At 41.7% G+C, this 19,412-nt stretch overlaps 1 protein-coding gene across 7 annotated transcripts in view; it reads left to right on the top strand.

The window, feature by feature from the left end:
• The window catches only part of MTA1 (metastasis associated 1), a 285,890-nt gene extending 277,314 nt beyond the window's left edge, over positions 1 to 8,576 (top strand). For 4 of the 7 annotated variants that reach the window (XM_036749079.1, XM_036749078.1, XM_036749076.1 and 1 more), the window contains 3 exons: positions 3,735 to 3,766; positions 5,592 to 5,743; positions 6,665 to 8,576. In XM_036749079.1, the coding sequence (XP_036604974.1) occupies positions 3,735 to 3,766; positions 5,592 to 5,743; positions 6,665 to 6,812 (332 nt within the window). In that variant the 3' untranslated portion in view covers positions 6,813 to 8,576. Of the gene's footprint in view, positions 1 to 190; positions 203 to 3,734; positions 3,767 to 5,591; positions 5,744 to 6,664 lie in introns of all 7 variants that reach the window. The other 3 variants (XM_036749077.1, XM_036749074.1, XM_036749080.1) reach the window with 2 other exon arrangements.
• Positions 8,577 to 19,412: the final 10,836 nt, after the last annotated feature.

Below are 19,412 nucleotides of genomic sequence, written 5' to 3'. Positions count from 1 at the left end.
GTAAGCTACTAGTATAGTATTCACTTACCATCACCTCCCTTCCCATGGAGTAAAAGTGGCTCTTATCTGCTTCTCTGCATCTGACTCTATCTGGAGGGTGGGATCCTGTTGAACATTTCTCCCTACTAGCTCCTTTGTGTAACAGAGCTATTTTTTTTTCTTTTCCTTTGCCAATCTGCCAATTTGATAGGAACATATTTAGGTAAGTAATTTGGAATGTTATTGTGTTTGTCTTGTATTCACTCTTTTCCATTAAGTTGCCCAAGGGGCCAGTGGAAAAGTCCAGACCCTTCCAAAGATCCCTTCCTAAGTATCTAGTCTAAAGTGACTCTGATAAATATTGGACCCTACCCTTTTCCAGGAGAGGACTTACTCTTCATTCCCAAAGTCTTGGTGTGGTTAGACACCAGATTTAGAGTTCCAGATTCAAATCCTATACTGTCACTTATTAAATGACTTTAAACAATATGCTTTATTCTTCTGGGCTTCGGTTTCCTTGTTTGTAAAAAATTAGGTGTTTTTACGATCCCTTCCAACTTTAAATCATATTATCCTATAAGATTTGTGGAGGAAAGCAGAATACAACAAATCTCTAAGGGGCATAAGATGCTTAAAGGGCTAGTGATAACCTTTTCTTCCCACCTCAATGCCTGCAAGCTGTAAAATGAGCCATGGTATGTCTGACCCTTGTGATCATCCAGTTTAGGTTTCAAAAGCTGCTGGTTCATTATAATCTGTCTTTGGGTAAGTGAGGCCCAGTGGAAAGACTGTAACATCAACAGATTCCTATGTTCTTTTCCCAGCAGTGGGATCAGTGCTGTTGGAAGCCATAGGAATTCTGTGTGGTATTCAGTGAGTGTTGTGTCTTACATTGAAGTCTCTGCTTTTTCTTTATTTAATTCTTCAGTGACCCATGATTTTTTGCTTTTTAGGTAAAATAAGAATAGAACTTTTAAAAATTTTTTTAAATTTCCTTTTTTAAAGAATAGATTGTTTTTTTAAAGGGAGAATAGAAAAGCCATGTTGTATAAAAAATAGAGACATGGAGTAAAGAAAACTTGGATTCTCTGGCTTCCGTCTAAGACTTTGAGTTGCAGAGCAGTTGCCAACCTGCATCGAGAAGGTTGTTTTTCATTGGAAGTTCCTCTATACCAATGAAATCGTAGGTCTAGGGTTGTTGTTCTTTAAAGCCCTAAACCAAGCAGAACAAAGAAAAGAGCATTGGTTCTAAAGCCAAAACGTTTCCTGTATAGAAGTTTAGAGTTTTTAAAAACCCCAAAAGAGATTTGACTGTTATTTCACCCTCTTATCCCCTTGTTAGTTCCCCAGAGTTCCTTATACTGTAAAGTGTAGTCACTAGATACCATGTATATTCCTCAACATGCAATCATGGTTAGCCTCATCAGGTAATGATGAAAGAGAGGTTCCAGTATTGCACTGACCTGTGACCTTTTCCTAGTTGTTAAAGGGAATAGCTTCCAGGAAAAGGAAACAAGCAACCTGAAGTAGTTTATTTAGACTTTTCTAAAAAAAGAGGGATATATTGGACAGTATTGACCATCAGACTCATCACCAAGGACATTTAGTTATTTCTCATTCATTTTTCCTGCTTAACAGCCCTAAATTGTTATAAAGGAAACTCATGTTATTATGGGCAGGAGACTCTTTGGAGACCTTCTGGAACAGGAACGTACAAATACTTTGAATTTTAGATAATCTCTTAGTTTAGTATACAGGGGTATGTATGCACATGCATGTGTATGTGTGTTTACTATTTCACAACTCATCAGTGGCATTTGTTTTGGGAGATTGAGCCCTAAGGTGATCCTTAAGTGGTAGAGTGGGACTGTTGGGTAAAGGTTACTCAGACTTGTTTTGGGGAAGTAGATTACTAACATTCAATGTATGGATCACTGAGTATTAGTCGTAACTGCAGGTTGCTAAATCCCAGTAGTACTGCAGCAGAAGATACAGGGCCTGCAGGGGAAAGTAAGCCTATGGCACTATATAGGGTTCTGAATAGTGGGAACAACAGAGCAGAGTTTGAATCTTCTCAGCCTAATGGACTAGGAATTTCTCTGTTTGTTGTCATGAGATTTAAGCTATCGTCCTACAAGTGTGGTTCTCTAAAAAAGCAGGTAGAATTGACCAACTAGTCATCCAAAGATGAATGCAGAGAGCTCAGGGGAGGGCTGGATGAGGTAGGTGAGGATGGCTGTAGGGAAATTTTAAAGTTGCAACAACTTTTAAGAACATAGATAAATAACACATTAACTCTGAAGATTCAGGAGATTGCTAGAATTTCTTCCCAAATAAGTTCAGGATTAGTGAGGATTACATGTACTAGGGGTTTCCCAATGCTTGGGTTAGTCTGTCAAGGGTAGGGCACCTGCTGCCTCAAGGCCACATGTGGCCTTCTAGGTCCTTGGGTGTGGCCTTTTGACTGAGTCCAAGTTTTACAGAACATATCCTTTTATTAAGGGGATTTGTTCTGTGATAAATAGAATACACTTACCTATGATTTGGATAATTTATTCCTGCTTCTTGATGCCCTACTCTTCTTCCATACAGATAGCCTGAAGTCTATTCTTAGGCACTTTTGCTTTCTGTCAGCAGGTGGAGCTGAAAGGGATCTGGGTATCCTCTGGAGCAAGCAAGAACCATGAATCAAGGACTTCTTGTTTGGTCTTGGCTTCCAATGCCTATGCCTGTATAATTCTGGGGAAGGGGGTTGGGGGTAAGAGTTGGTATTCTGAGCCAGAACCATGGGTAATAGCTTGCCCTGGCTTCCCCCATCTCCTCTCTTTTACTGCAAAGGAAGAGAGGTTTATCACTGAACAGGGCCTGTTGGGCAGGCCTGGAGTTGCTACCGACTCGAGGGCCTGCCTCTTGTCACAAATAAAGGGGTTAGCAGTAGCCCATTGGATGTGTGGCTGGCACTTGAGCACCAAGGTGAACATGGCAAAAAATGTGGATACAGTTCAGAATTCCCCATTTATGAACTGGGACTCATATGCCTTTAAGAACTTTACATTTGAAGATGATTAATAAAGCTTTATTAAGAACTAGTTTGCCTGGGCCTTAGGGAAGTGTCTCAGTCATCTCTGTATAGATAAGTCCTCAAGAACTCTGCTCATTCTCTATTTTTGTTTCCTTTGCTTATGGGTGCTTTGTTACTCTGTGAACCCCTCATTCTGCTCTGTAAAGTTAAATGAACCCTGGAAAGAAAGGAACTGACAGGACAGAAAGGAAGTTATTGAATCTGGGAAGCAAGGAAATGTCAGACCTTATCTTTTGAGTGAGCCAAGAGCCAGGTCCTTACCTAACAGTGGAGAGAAGTTGTGGGAGTCTCGTGTGATCAAAAGTTCACTTTGCCTCTAACTGGATAGCATCGCTGCTTCCTCCTCCAATCCAGTTTGTCTCAAATATGCAGGGATTTGGCTGTAGCTTAGAGGTAGTTTTCTTTTTTCCTTAGGTATGTTACCCCTACATCCTCTAGACCCAGAATGTATGCCTCGGAGACAGTGATTTTTTTTCCCTTGGTAAACCTGGGCTCTTCAACAAGTTGAATTCCTTAATTCCTGGTGCCTCATGGAAGGGGTTTGCTAATCAAAAATGCCAGTTTAGAAGGAAGCACAAATTTAAAACATTGCTATCTTTTAAGTTTTTGTATGATTTCTGTCATGGAAGAAATTTGGTGTCTTACAAGCTCTATTCTCTTTCCTGTTTGTTAGGACTGGCTAACCATGGACCAACCAGACAAATGGTAAGAGAGAGAAAACTCTGCCTGTGTCTAGATAGAGCTTCTCTGAAAGCCTTCTTTATCACACATACCTCCTTATTGTCTCCTTTCAGAGAGGTATGGGGAGTTTTCTGTTTATCTGCCTGTTCCAGGCAGATAGAGATTAACACTCTCCAGAGTTTATTCAAGGCATTTGACTAGAACAATTTGTGTTTCCATGGATAGCAAGAGGATGATAAGACAAGTAGCTATTTATAGGGAGCCTGTGGACAACGTGAGGAAGAATTCAGAGAGCTAGGATACGTAGCAGGCTTGAGGTGTCTGCTGACAATAGATCTTCATTGAACAAGAGTATGAGCAGAGGACAGAATTAAATAGTCTAAGATATTGTGAAATAGTACCAGGGATCCTGCTCTGGCCTTGGCTCTGTCTGTTAACACTGTGTTTTGGTACTTGCCTGTGCGGTGACGAGGCTGGAAATTAGTTTCCCAGACCTCCAGCTACCCAAGTCATGATCTGATTTTCCATGATCTGTGACTGACAGCTTAGAATGATCATCTAGTTGACTACCATTTCTCCCTACCTCTTCCTATTGTATGTATCATTTCACAGTCAAACAGAACCACATGAGCTAAATGCCAGGCATTGATTGACTAGACCTAAAACCATTGTGAAATTTGAGTGGGAAGTGATGCTGTGAAGGCTTCATTGCAGACCATTTTGCCGCCTCTGCTTCTGGAGGAGACTGGCTACATTTTTGTATCCGTTAACTGTTGGGTAAAAGGGAGCCACACCCTAACTCTTGGCAGGGTTAGAAATAGCCTCCTGCTTCTTTGGTTTGGGGAACATTCTTGAGATGCCAACCAGAACTCAGTGTAGGGCATGCCGTGGAAACAGCAAACATGGGTGGATCAAGCCATATAGGGCAGGGCTGACTACCCAACCCAGAGTATTCCTTAGGAGTCTATTCAGAAATCGGGGACAATAAAAGCTGTCTTTACCTGATACAGCCTAAAAATTTTCTCTTCAATTATCAGTATTTTAAGCCCTGTTTTCCAATTCAATATTGTTCTCTAAGATTGTGAAAATCTGTAGCATGGCTGGGGTTGGGGAAAGAAGTGCTTTTATTTGCTTGATTAAAGTGAACACAACTAAGTTGTGCTGCTGAGATAAAAAGCATTCCCTTTTGACCAGTTGTATTAAAAAACCTCATTGGATCTCCTTGGAGAATCAGAATTTGGCAATTTGGTAAATATTTGCTAAGAAGAATGACCTGGAAAGTATAGTATAGCTTAGAGTTGCCAGCAACATTCATATAAAGTACAGTAAGATGCTGTGAGGCAGCAAAATTTAGAGTTTGTTCTTTGGAAGTACATCTCTCTCCTGCCTTCCGTGTACATTCCCTCCCTCGGTGACTGCACTGTACTGAGAGGAATACCACTTCCCAAAGCATTCCAGTCCTCCCTGAAATTATATAAGGATCAGTATCAGATTTCCCTTGGTCAGGTCTAACTAGGAAATCTTGAAGAATTATGAGTTATGCTGAGATATTGGAAGCTACAGAAAATCTTTCTTTTATATGTGAGTGAAGAGGGGAAGCTTTTCTCACAAGGATGGGGTGAAGAAGTGAGGCTTATGAATGCTTTGTTTCCTTCCTCAGCTTCTGAGGTGATGCTTTTCTACTCTGGCCTCAACCTCTGAAGTCAGTCTTGTTTGTTTAAGGCACTTCTTTTAGCCATATGGTAAAATTGTGTCAAGAATGGTCACTCCTTTTCTCCTTATATATGTCATCTACAAGTGTGGACTGGCCATTGGCCACATAGTTATTACTTCTTATGTATTATGTTAGGGACCAAGCCGAAACTTGCTGCTCAATGGAAAATCCTATCCAACAAAAGTCAGATTAATTCGTGGTGGATCCCTGCCTCCAGTGAAAAGGAGGAGGATGAACTGGATTGATGCTCCAGATGATGTGTTTTACATGGCCACAGAGGAAACCAGGTAGGACAGGGGCTTCCTTCAGGTCCATGAATGGAGTGGGTGACCTATTAACTTATATCATCAAGAAAGTAGTATTTGTGGGGAGAAATGGGCCTTTCTGCATTTCTGCTTGAATGAAGTCATTAACTACAAAGGACTCCAGTTTACAGCCCAAAGAAAAACCCTGTCCAACCCCTCTTCCTTTCCTCTCCCCCTCCCTCCTCCTCACCTTGGTCCTTCTCTGGGGCCTTGAGTACTGGGAAATTGTGTGTAGACTAGAGGAGTAAATGAAAAAGCTAAAAATAAAGAGCTGAACCAACGAGTGGACTTGGCCTCTAAGACTTCGAAAAGGTTTTGAGACCAGAATTTCCTAAAAAGCTGCTGTTCCATCTGAAACAGATCAGTATGACCACCAAAGATTCTATCTTCAGAGAGGCAGCAATGTATAGTGGGAAGAACATTAGTCTTAGAGTTAGTAGTAGTGTATTCCTTCAAGTCCTGGCTCTCATACATACTAGCTGTTATTGTTTACCCTTAGGAACTATCTGTGCCTCACCCTCTCTCTCTCTCTGTCACAGAGTCGTTGTGAAGAAAACATCTTGTAAGCCTTGAAGCATTACACAAGTGGGAGCTGCTGTCATTATTTTTTAAAGCTACTGTCTTAAAGACTGACTCAATTCTCTTCTTCCCTTGGTCCTATTCTTCCTACTCACTAAATTCCCTCTTTCTCCTTCAGATTCAAGTCTGTACCTTTTGAGCTGGGGCACTGAGGCAGAGAGGGTTGAACATTGTGGTAGAAAATTGAAAGGTTTTATAGGTTCAAAGTACAGTTTGAATCAGGAAGGGCCAGAGTAGATTAAGGGCCCATCTTGAAAACCAGCCTTTCTTTTGTGGGAGGATATATTTAATAAATATTGTGGCTTGTTTGTTCTGCATTTGCAGGAAAATCCGAAAGTTGCTTTCATCTTCTGAAACAAAGCGAGCTGCCCGTCGCCCTTACAAGCCCATCATCCTTCGACCAAGCCAGTCCCTACAGCTCAGGCAGCAGCCCCTGCCAGTGAATGAGGAGCCCATCATCATTGAGGACTAGCAGCCCTTGAGCCCTTCAGACCAGCTTCCCACCCTGACTGACCCTCTGGAACTCTCCTGGATTTGTCCAAAAGACATTTTTTCCACTGCCTTGCTGAGGCACTTGAAGAGGGGAGAATTTGCAAAGGACTGATTTGCATATTGTAACCCCCTTAAGGAACTTGATTACTTCTGTGACCATAAACTGCTTTTGCCTGTGCACTCTTCATTCCTCTTTTACCCCTCTCTCTTCTCTCCTCCCTTCTCTTATGCCATTCCTCTTTTTACCTTTCTGCCTTTTTCCTCTCCCTTCTTTCTCCTCTCACTTTCTTCTCCCTCTTTCCCTCCTTCCTCCCATTCTCCCCTTCTTCCTCCTCCTTTTAGCTTGTGCACTCTTCTCTTCCTCCCTTATTCTTCCCCCCACTTCTGTTTTTATTTTTGGGTAGCTTCCCCTTCCTGCCTTTCCTTTCCACTGGCAGAGGACCCAGTTCCTTGTGTGGACACATTCTAGAAGAATTGAAGTTTAACTTATTCAGAGAATGCAGAACAGTCATGTTTAGCTTTTTGTTTACTTTTTGGGTGGAGTGAAGACTTGGAATCTTCTTTTGTGTCTCTCTTGGAGCTAGCACTGTTGGGCCTCTGTTTCCATGAGGCTGTGTTGTTAAGATTTTGTTCTATTCTGTTGAAGGTGCCATTTTGTTTAATTTTTATTACCTTTTTTGTAGATGAACTTGAGGCCTGTAACTCTTATATTTGGAATATTAGAATCAGAAAAGCCAGCAGCAAGTTCAGCTAGTTGTCTTGGGTCTGTCCCTTGTCTTTACAATAATTTTTATATTCAAAACAGAACAAAAAAAAGTCCCTTTCTCATCTCTTTAACACCAAAACTATCCCTTCTCCTTGGCCCCCAGAACACCTGTTGAAACCCAAGAATCTTGGCAATAGCACATGTTCTTGGCCTCAGTGGTTTCATAGTGGAGAATGCTGAGAAGCAATGCTCAGTTGTTTACTTCTCCTACAGAAGGGTCTAGGAGGCTAGGCCCTTGGTGTCTTGGTACCAGGAATAACTGATATTGTCTCTTGCCTCTAATCACCACTGAGATGTCCTAGCACAAGTCAAGGACAGAGGAGCAGCAGCAAAGATCAGATTACTTAGCCCCATTTCCCTAGCTCTCTTTTACCACCACTACTACTCAAGTCCAAACTTTACAGGACTTTGGACTTGACTCAGCATCAGTATTTTGAATACCATGTCCTTAGGTTGGAGGACCCTGGCTCGTAAGCTACATTGCTGAACAGTTTTCATTTTGGAGGGAATTTAATGTTCAATTGGATTTTAATTTGAACACAGCTTGTCTCCCAAAGTCATGTCTTTTCACCAGAAGCTGTTTGTGTTTCAGGTTTTCATATCTTATGGCCTTATTCTGTATTTGAAGGCCTGCCTGGTTTTTCTCTTATGTCTCCTCCATGTGGGGCATTTCTGAACAAAAGAAATCTCTACTGTGTTTGAACAGATGTAAACTCTCATTTGCAAGGTGTGTTGACTTTGTACATGCCCCTGCCTCTTGACAGACAACGCATGGAATAAAGCCCTTAATCATTCCTGCCTACTGTGTGGCCATGTGACAGGCCAGGGGACAGCTGTGTTTTGAACCCACTCCAGGTGATAAGGTTTGTTGTCCGCTGGCTACGTCAGGCACGTGGAAACCCTGCGGCAAAAGACAAGACATTTCCGTTCCCTTCCTTACAGTGCAAATAAATCCACTAATGGAGCTTTTGTGAAACAGTTGTTGTCTCTGTTTGACAATGTACAGAGAGAAGGAAGAAAGGAAGTAAGTTTCTTGTCTTCCCTATGTTAGTGGGTGTGGGGAGGTCAGGGAGTGGGGTACCAGGATCTGACTCACTCAGCATATTTGTAATCCAAATTTGGGCAAATTTCCATGGTCTTTATCAGTGTAGACTTGGAGACATTGTCCAAATAATTTGACACGACAAGAGAAGGATAAGTGAGTGATCTCTAGCGCATGGGAACAAAGAAATGGTATATAGCCATTTCCACAGTGGAAACTGTATAATAAATGAAGGTAATGTGAAGATTGATTCTGGAGTCAGAGAACCTGGGTTCAAGTTCCCAGTTCTGCCACTTCCGTGCTGTGAGACCTTGAACAAGTAACTTAACCTCTCATGCCGATGAATGATAATATCTTTGTCACAGGATGGTTATGAGAAAAATATCTTGTAAACTTTATAGTGCTATGTGAATTGTTATTAACTTGGCCAAAAAAAAAAAAATGAAAGCAATTTGGAATTCCTAGCTAAAAAGAAAGAAAAAAGGAATATGCTGATTCTCCCTCCTCCCATCCCCCCCCAATCCAGGACAGGAGGTCAGGTGTTACAAGCAAGCTTGTTTGGTTAGATCATGTCATTGGTAATTTTAGAGTTAAGGATTCAAGTTCTACCCCAAGTATTTGCATTTCATAAGAAAAAATTCTGTTTCTCAGCCCCATCCAGCTTACTTGTTCATCATTTGTACTACCAGACACATCTAGGAGCATACAACACAGCCTCTAAAAGACAAGAATAGATGATGAGGAAAGAATGGGATGGGGAAGAAGAAGGAAATTGTCCATATAGAGAAGTTAGAAATAGAGGTGTCTTCCAAAATTCACATATGATGTGGTAACAGTGAAAAAGAGAAGGGCATGGATTATGACTTCTAGAACCTCAGAGCTGGAATAGATCTCATCACCCAGTCCAACTTCTTAATTCAATTAAACAAATGTTCTTAAATTCCTAAGTATAAGGGATCAGTTCTCTTTGCATCCTCCCTGATAGGTTACCATCTGAATGCATTCATCTTCTAGCCCCAGAGAGGTAACTGTCCTCCTTTGTAGAGTGGGGTGGGCCACCTGGTTGGAGAATGGGTTGGAGAAAAATACATAAAAGCAAGAAACTAGGTATGGTAATCCTTTGCCTTGGGTCTTTAGAGTGAGGGATGTACACCCTCTGCCCATGAATGTAGGTAAGCCCTAGCTACTCAAACTTGGAAAGTTGCCCAGCAGCCACAAGGTGGCACCAACTTCACCTTTGACAAGTTAAAGTCCAGAGGCCCGGTATCATCAGGCTATATAATGAGGTTATGAAGGCATAGAGAATATTCAACCTAGAGAAGAGAAGACTTGGGGTAACATGATCTCTGTCTTTCTAATATTGTAAGACTGTTATACAGAAGGGAGCTATTTGGGGAGAGAATAGTGAATTGCAGAGAGTAAAATTCTGAATGGCTATCAGAATGGAATGGGCTTCTTCATGAAGTAATATTAGTTCCTCATCTTTGGAGATATTCAGTTGTCAGCTTTGAGTGGAAGCCTTCTGTAGTATATTAAAGGATACTGGATTTATTGTAGGAGACCCAGAGTCTAGTTCAGGATGTAACTAAATGTGTGATTTTGGGTAAATCCCTTCTCTGAACCTGTCCATAATCTTTCAAAAGGATGGTTGAAATATATTTTTAAAAGTACCTTCTGTCTCAGATATTATAAGAAAGCAACTCTGGAAACCCAGGGCAATTCAGGAAGTAAAAGCAGTTGAGCAAGTCCGAGGACCACTAGTTGGCCTTTAAACATGAATAAAAAGTTCAGGCCTAGTGAACTCTGGTAGTTTGCCCTGAGTGGGAGATTATACTGCAAGTCCTGCTAGGAAGAGAAAGAAGTGCCTCTATGTTCAGAACCCGGAGCTGAGCTCAGCAGATAGCCAAGCAGTCCTAAACTCAGTAAAGGTAAGCTAGAGAGGAAATCACTATGCCTGGTTAGATGTGAACTAAATGGCCTGGCCACACCCTGGGCCTCCTAAAGTTTTCATAGATAATAGAAGCTTACAGAAAGAGAGGTTAAGTGCTTCCTTATTCACATTCCCTTTCTCCCCCTCTCCTCCAACTTTCTGGAAGATTCTAAACTCCTTGGTAGAAAAACAAGTCCTGATCCCCAAAGGACCACCACAGTCTCCAGGGTAGGGGAAACTGGTGCTCCTTTATGTCATGGACTGGCTGGAATAACGACATCATCATCAAGGGAAACCCTTGTGTTCTCAGGGCCATGAGTTGAGGTTCAGAGATTAGTGAAGTTTAGAAATTAGTAATTTGGGTAAAAGGCAAAGGTCAGTTTTGAGAAGGAGTTGATGTGGTTCATTAAGGCCCAGGACTGCTGGATCCTGTCATAAACTGAGCCTCAGAGTCAGGATACCGGGTTGTATGAAGTTTCAATTCCAACATTTCATTGTGCAACTGGACAAGTCACTTCACCACTCAAGGCTCAGTTTCTCATCTATAAAATCAGGATAACAGTACTTATTCTGCATACTGCTCAGGGCTATTGTGAACAAAACGCTTTGTAAATCATAAAGTGCTATATTAATACTTTTTAATCACACACCCACAGTCTTACCTGTTGAGTAGTAACTAATCATTTAAGAGAAGATCAAGGGCCCTGTCCTGCTTTAGACCTTTAAATATGAAGGATCTTAAATCTCCAGGGGACTTGGTTAGATCTTGGCCAGGATCATGTGAAATTAGGGAGCACTCCCCTTGAAGGGCCCCCTCTCTAAAACCTGTCTGTGCTTCTATTCCTATGGGTTGGTGTGGGACCAAAATACTTATCTCAAAATCCGGGAAGATTCTGGTTCTTCCTGCCAGTTCAAGAACTTTGGTCAAGAAACACTGAGAGGAGGAGGAGGAATTATGTTCCCTATCTTGTTCAGCAATTGCTATGCTGGAGTCTCCTGTATTTTATTTCTTTGATTCAGAAGCCGCTTCTAATTAATTTATAGCTCTTCCCTTTTTATTGGAGTTCACAGCCTCCCTGTCTGTAGTATATGCTCTTTCCCACACATGAACAACTTAAGCTGTCAACCCTAAATCAGCCCACTTTGTGTCTTGGCTGTTATAAAATTACTTTGTTTACTCCCCCAGCAGGTATGCTGTTTCCTCATGCACTTCTCAAACTTATCCAGATAGAAGTCTGGGTAGAAACATCAGATACTTTGGAATATAAGGAGTAGACAGGTCTAGCTATTTCCAGGGTTGAGCAGGAAGGAGTGGCTGTCCTAGGGCAGACATTCTTTACTGCATCTTTCTTGGTCTGTCCTGATCTGGAAACACAATTCTTCTCACTATTCTACTCCCAATCCCTCCCCCACCATCAGCATTCCCAATAGAAATGTCTATACAGGCCACAGAGAGGAAAAAAAAACCACCCCCAAGATTTTAATGTACTGTAAGTTCAGTGAGTCAGCTGTAGTATGTAATTATGGGGAGGGGGGTGTTGCTTCTCCACATCGGTCTGCAGAGAATGTAGCTCACAGGAAAGCAGGAATAGGTATCTAGAATCTCCTCCGCTCACCCTTCTCTAAAGGAGATTCTTACCAGGAGGGAAAGTAGTCAATTGGGGCCGAAAGCTGGCTACTCTGTTCTCAGAGAAAGGGTACTCCCCCCGCTCTATATTATTAGTCTGGGGGGAAAGTTTTTTGAGTTCCTGATTTCTATACTTTAATGGAGGAATGCCCTCAACCTGTCTTACCCAAGGCTTGACAAATTCCCAACAAATGGCAATTCTGCAATGAACACAGCAAATAAACTAATTTATCCAAACTGATGGCAAACAAATCAGAAGGTATACAGGTGATAATATGCCAAAAAATAATGAATGAGCTCTCACACTTGGAACAAAGTCTCAGGTTGAGATTCAGCTCAATGAAAATAATATCAGATCCCACCCAAGGGGAAATTCCCCAAAGTTTCTAGCAAGCTAGAGATAGGGACATGATTTAGGTGCTAGCATCTCTACATATCTGCTTCTTCCCAGTCTTTCTCTCCTTTCAGGGACTTAAAGAGATTCTGGAAATGTGTGTCTTCTTACCAATTCATACAAGTGTAGAGCACTAAGTAATCTCCACCAATAAGGAGATTCCCATGCAAATGAACTTTGAACCACAGTTTAAATGATAAAAATAACATTTACATAGGAGAAAGGGCACTTGAAAACCTGGATTTGAATCCTGCCCGACACTAACTCAGAAACCTTGGGATATAGTTCCTTAGTCTCTCACGGCCTATAGAGATAATACTTTCACTAACCACATCTTAGGGATGTGGTGAGAAAATGCATTGTAATCCATAATAATAATAATAATAGCTAATATTTATGTGGTGCTTTAAGGTTTGCAAATGCTTTACATATATACTCATTTGATCCTCATAAAACCCCTGAAAGGTAGGGGGCCATTATTACCATTTTACAAATAAAGAAGCTGAGGCAAGAGACAGTAAATGACCTGTTCAGTTATACAACTGGCAAGTGGGGCAGGATTTGACCTCAGGTCTTCTTGACTCACAAGTCCAACACTATCAACACTGTGACTTAGCTGCTTCCACTATATAATTATGTGTTTTACGTAAATATGAGAAGCAGACTGAGTCAGGAAAACCTTAGTTCAAGTCCCACTTCTGGCATACTAGATGTTGGTCAAGTAATTTAACCCCTCATTGTCCCAAGTTACAGATCAAGTATCAATCTATGTTGGTTCAGGGAGTTTCCTCACCAGAAGTTCCCTACACCAGTTAAATTACACATCCAGACAAACAATCCTCAATGTACCAAAATTATTATTATTATAAAAACTGAGAGGATCTTAGATTCCTCTGATAGAAGCGTAATATTCCCGATGAGAAAACAATAGTTCCATTGTACTCTACCTTTGTTAGATCAAATCTAGATCATTGTGTGCAATTCTGAGAACTATCTTTTAGGAAGGACAATGAAAAAGCTACAATCTGGTAGTTTATCAGGATAGTGAAGGGACTAGGAGTGAATCATACAAGAATCACATGAAGGAACTTGAAATGTATAGCCTGGAGACCATAAGAAGAGGGTACATGAGATCTGTCTTCCAGTGTTTGTAGGGCCATCATATGAAAGAGAGAATAATCTTTGTTTTGCTTACTCTGAAGGCAGAATGAGGAACAATAAGGAGGAAACAAAGAGAGGTAGATTTTAAATTTTATGGGAAAAAAGTTTCCTTATGGTGAAGAAAATCCCAAAACAGAAAGGGCTGCCTTAGAAACTAATGAGTTTCCATCCTTAGCAGCCTTCAAACAGGAGCTAGATGTCTATTTTTTTTGGCACATCATTGCTGGGATTCCTTCTTAGTTAAGAGTCAGACTGTATGCCCTCACCTCTTTTCCTACTCTACAGATGTGATTTTGGTGGGGTGGTGGGAGTGGGAGTGGAGGCTGAGGCTGAGCACAGCCTGTTTTTGTCTTTGTAGAACAAAATGTGAAGAGCCTTCTGGCAGTAGGACCTGTGGCACTGCACAAGTTTTCAGCAAAATGGGTGCCCCTGTTTGCAGTTAGGAGATGCAGAGGGGCCTTTCAAGGTGTCCCACTCTGGGATCTGACTCCTCTCAGGGTCTAACTAGGTCAAGATAATACAGTAATAATTCACATTTATATAAGACTTCAATAATCCTCTAAGTAGTGCAAGTATTATCATCCTCATTGTACAGTTCTGAGAAATTATAAAGTATTTCGCTATGCTCACACTGTCACTTTTGCTTTTCTTTCTCACCAAGCCCTGAATTTTCTGTTTGATCACAGCTGGCAGTGGAATATATCCTGGATTTAAAATAGAAACAGGCCCAGACTATTCTGCAATCTCCACCTATCATCACCCAGGAGCCTGAGGCCAGAGCTAGCTATGGCTCCAAGGGGACCTCTCTGAACTATTATGCAAGTGGATTGTGTCCTTCTAGTCCTTCTAGGCAAGACTGTTCCTAGAAAGGGCTGAGCTGGGTATAGGATGCACTTGAGCTAGAATGTGCTCCTCTCATGTTCCTCTTTGGAGGCTGTGTGGGAAGTGGGGCCATAAAGGCAATGATAACAATTCCTAAAACCTCTCTTGGGCAAACTATTGACTGTACCAGCTTTTGTTTTACAGCCTAATCTCTATTCTGATATTCTTGTTACCCTCTCCATAAGCTTGAATTTTTGGCTCTGAATTGGGCCATCACTGAAAAGTTCCAAGACTGTGTATAAGGAGCAAAACTCCAAAGGTGTACTGTTAATAATCCATTGACATATCTTGACAAGTGCCAGATTGGATGCTGCTTGACAGAGTGGGGTGGCAACATTGACAAATTATTTTAGCACACTATAGGCCTGGTAAGACTAATGCGGATGCAGATGCTTTGTTCAGAATGCAATAAAATGGGAGCAGAGCCAAGATGGCAGAGTAAAAGCAGGGACTTGCTTGAGCTCTCCCCAAAATCCAAACACCTGTAAAAAATGACTCTAAACAAATTTTGGAGCTGCAGAATCCATGAAATGACAGAGTGAAACAAGTTTCCAGCCCAAGATGGCCTGGATGGTCGCTGGGAAGGGTCTATTGCCCATGCTGAGAGCCAAGCACAGCCCAGTGTGGGCCATGCCAGCACAGACCAGGCCAGAGCAGACTGGGCAGAGCAGGCCTCAGGGCACTGAATCACTGAGTTGTGGCTGTTTCCAGACTTGTCAACCCACAAATGCCAAAGACAATTTAGCAGGTCAGTGGGAAAACTCTGTTGAACCTGGGTGAAAGAAGGGTGCAGGCAGGCTCCAGCCCCAGGGGAGTGGAGGTGGCTACAGCAGCAGCTGCTTCCAGAGCTCCAGGCCCACAGACAGTGGGGAGATCAAGCGGCTGGTCAGAGCAGGAGTGCAGGGATCACTTTGCTGGTGCTAAGGTAGGATTCTCTTGCTTTGCTGTGCTTGGATTTGAGTCACAGTCCTGCATGGTGGTCCTGGGGTGAGGAGGAGTGCTGGTGTGGCAGAGCTTGTGGTGGCTGTGGAGAAGAAGTCCTCCTAGCAGTTGCAAGGCAGAAAAGAGTGCTTGAGGTCACTTACAGACCAGAGCACAGGCAGTAGAGGAGTAAACACCTCTCCTTGGATCATGCCACCTCAGAAGAAATGAAAATTTACTTGTGTCTACAAGTAGCTCAGGAAAACAGCTGTGCACAAACCCTGAAGCACTCTCTACTCTGGAAGCAGAGTCACCTTGACAAAGAGCTCAAAAGTCAAGTAATTGGCTGGGAAAATGAGCAGACAGTGTAAAAAAAAAAACCTCAGACTATAGAGTCTTACTTTGGTGATAAAAAAGATCAAATCATACAAACAGAAGAAGACAACAAAGTCAAAGCTCCTATGTCAAAAGCCTCCAAGAAAAATATGAATGGAATGCCATAGAACACTAGGGCTGTGATAAGGTTGAAGGAACAGTTACATCAAAGTATAATAAGTATGGCTGAGAACTTGAAACTTTCACCAGGGAGCATACTAAATGCATAAACCTTGATTGAACCAATTTTCCTTACCACAGTAGTTTTTGGATGATTGGCAGCAAGAACAGATGGTTGATGAAGGAATAAGAGAAGTAATTGAAGCCAAAAAGCATGATGATCCCTCACATCTTAAGTTCCTGACAGCTGAAGGCAACTTACTGTTGGAGCAATGGCAGAAGTTGAAGCTGTGCAATGGAGTGCTATATTGGACAGTGACTGATTCCATACATGGAACCAGGAAGCAGCTGATTCTACCCAGCTGTCCATTCATTACTCTCTAGGCTGCATTCTCTGTCATGCCCTGGAAACCTCTTCTTCCTGGAAGCTCACTCCAGCTGTGAAATTTACCTATATCATCCCCACCCCTAACTGGGCCCACCCCTTTGTTAAGGCAATCAGACTTTTCCCTGTTCTTCCCTTTGGGGATGCTAAGACTATCAAATCTCCCCTTTGTTTGAATGGGTGGGAAACCTGTTTTGCTGTCTTTGTTTAGGTGTATTTCTCAGCACTGAGGCAATCGAGGGTCACTGACTTGTATATGATGTGTTGCTGGGGATGGGGAACTTTTGCACACCCAGCCTGGGTAAAGTCAGAGCCCTCAGGGCTCCAAACTAGATATAAATGAGGGGAGCTTGGTGTTTGACTTTTGAGGCTCTCACTCACTGGAAGAGTGGTGTGTGACTTCAAGAGACTCTGGGTAGACATCAAGAGCCCCACCCCCACCCCCAGCTTGTAAACCTAGATGTTGGTTTGTATTTGGTCTGTTTATAATGTATGTTTGTAATTTATTTGTATTTGCTCTGAAGTTCAGGCTTTTCCTCCTGAACTAAGTGAATGATATTTGTATGTGAGATTAAAGTAAGATTGTTAAACCCTTAAAGTTACTTTCCTTAGTAAAGCACATCAAAGAACCTGTGTTAGCGGGTCTTCTGTGTGCTGGTTGTTGTTGGTTTTACACAGCCATAGTAGCTGCTAGCAGATTGTTGCTATACCCCTTTTCAGATTCCTTTTTATGTGTTCTCTGAAGACAGGGACTGTCTTTCTCTTTAGATTTGTATCACTAGTGCATAAAACAGTTTCTAATATATAGTAAGTGTTTAATAAATGCCTATTGACTGTCTCATTGTTGACTACCCAAAGCATACTACCCAACAGGTATGAATGCTTTACACCATCACAATACGATGGACATATGGGTGTTATGGTAAGTAGGGTGGGACTTTTTTGCTGTTCTTCTCTTTTGGAATGCTAAGGCCATCAAGTGCCTTTAATGAGTCTTGCCTTTGTCTGAATGGGGCAGGTAAAGTGGGACCCTTTTGTCTTTTGTTTTGGAGTGCTTCTCAGTGCTGAGGTAATCAAGTATTTTTGATGAGTCTTGCCTTTCAAATGTAATAGCAAGCAAAATGGGACTTTTAGCTGTTTTTTGTTTGAGTGCTTCTCAGCACTGAGATAATCAAGTGCCCCAGGGCCCTGAGACATTTATATAAGATCTGAGGTTGGCGTTTTGTTTGGGGAGCATACTCATTGAAAGAGTGCTGGTGGTAAGACTCTGGGTAGCTGTTGAAGCAGCATCCCTGGCTTTTAAAAACCTAGATGTTGGTGCCTCTCTCTCTGCTAACTATGTAATTCCCTGGTCAGACAGCTAGAGGCCTGTCTGTTGATTTCTATGTATGTTGATCTGTTTATATTTTCTGTTTGTATTTGCTCTCAAATTCAGGGTGCTGGCTTTTCCCTCTGGACTAAGTGAATGGTATATGTATGTTTAATTAAAGTAAGATTGTAAACCCCTTAAAGTTGCTTTTCTTAGAAAAGCAGATCAAAGAACCTGTGCTAGCAGCCCTCCTATATGCTCTTGTTGTTGGTCTTGTGTTGGTCTTTCACCTCTACAGCAGCTGCTAGCAACACTGTTGTTACAATGGGTCAAGAAAAGACCCTAGACCTGGTAAGAGAGATATTTTACTGGACAAAGATGACTTCAGATGTTATCAAGAAGAGTGAAACTTGTGCCATATGTCTACAAAGAGAAACATTACCAAGTCATGTTGCATATTTGGAGAATATAAGCAAGTTTTTGGAACTTGACTGTATTAATTTTCTGTCTCTGGAAGAAGACAGTAAAAGTATGAGTCGTATCTTCATAGTGACTTACAAGCATACCCAAACCAGAAAGTACCTACTAGTAAGGGAAAAGCATTTTTCCTATTTCATCTTCTCCAGCAGATTGCTGCCTCTATCATTTTCACTCATTTGTTCTTCAGTCTCTCCTTATCTGAGTGGCTGCTTTCCTATTGTCTACAAATATGCCCATGTCTCCCCTCAAACTACATCCATTCATGTCCACTAGCTATTGCATCATATCTTTCCTCCCATAAACTTGAGAAGACCATTTATAATAGGTGCCACCACTTCCTTTCCTTTAACTTTATTCTTAAGTTACACTTTGGTCTGACTTCATCATTCAACCTAAACTGCTCTCTCCAAAGTTACCAATGATTTCTCAATTGCCACATCTAATGACTTTTTCTCAATCATTCTCTTCTACTTCTCTGCAGCTTTTGACACTGCTGATCACTCTCTTCTCCTTGATAATTTATCTCTAGGTTTTCATGACACTGCTTTCTCCTCCTGCCTTTCTGACTACTCCTTAGTTCCTTTGCTGGATCTTCTAGATTATACTCACTAACCTTGGGGAGAGGGAAGGGCAAAGCTCTGTCCTCTTTTTTTCTTCTATACTACTTCCCTTGGTGATCAAACAGTTCCCATGAATTCAGCTATGTACTCTATGCAAATGATTCTTAGATCTATTTATCCAGTCCTATCTTCTCTCCTGATCTCCAATATCATAACTCCAACTGCTTATTGGAAAAAACCTTCCCTTCCTAATTTCCCTTATTACAGTCTAACATACCAGCATCCTCACAATGACTGAGGCTTGAAACCTAGATGTCACTTTCAGCTTCTCACTCTCACCATCCAGTCTGTTGCCAAGGCCTGCATAAACATTTCTCACATATGCCCCTCTTTTCTCTTCTGACTCTGCCACTACCCTGATATAGGTTCTCATCACCTCTTATCTGGACTATTGTAATAGCTAGGTGGTTAGTCTCTCCTTACTCTAGTCTATTCTCTACTCTGATGTCAAATGATCTTCCTAAAGCACTTGACCCTGCACTCAACAAACTTCAGTGACTTCCTGTCACCTCTAGGATCACATATAAAATCCTGTTTGGCATTCGAAGTTCACCATAACCTTCCCTTA

This window comes from Trichosurus vulpecula, chromosome 3 (assembly GCF_011100635.1).
Source record: "Trichosurus vulpecula isolate mTriVul1 chromosome 3, mTriVul1.pri, whole genome shotgun sequence".
Lineage (NCBI taxonomy): Eukaryota > Metazoa > Chordata > Mammalia > Diprotodontia > Phalangeridae > Trichosurus > Trichosurus vulpecula.
The sequence above is the reverse complement of the archived record's forward strand: the minus strand, read 5'-3'. Positions and strand labels throughout refer to the sequence as shown.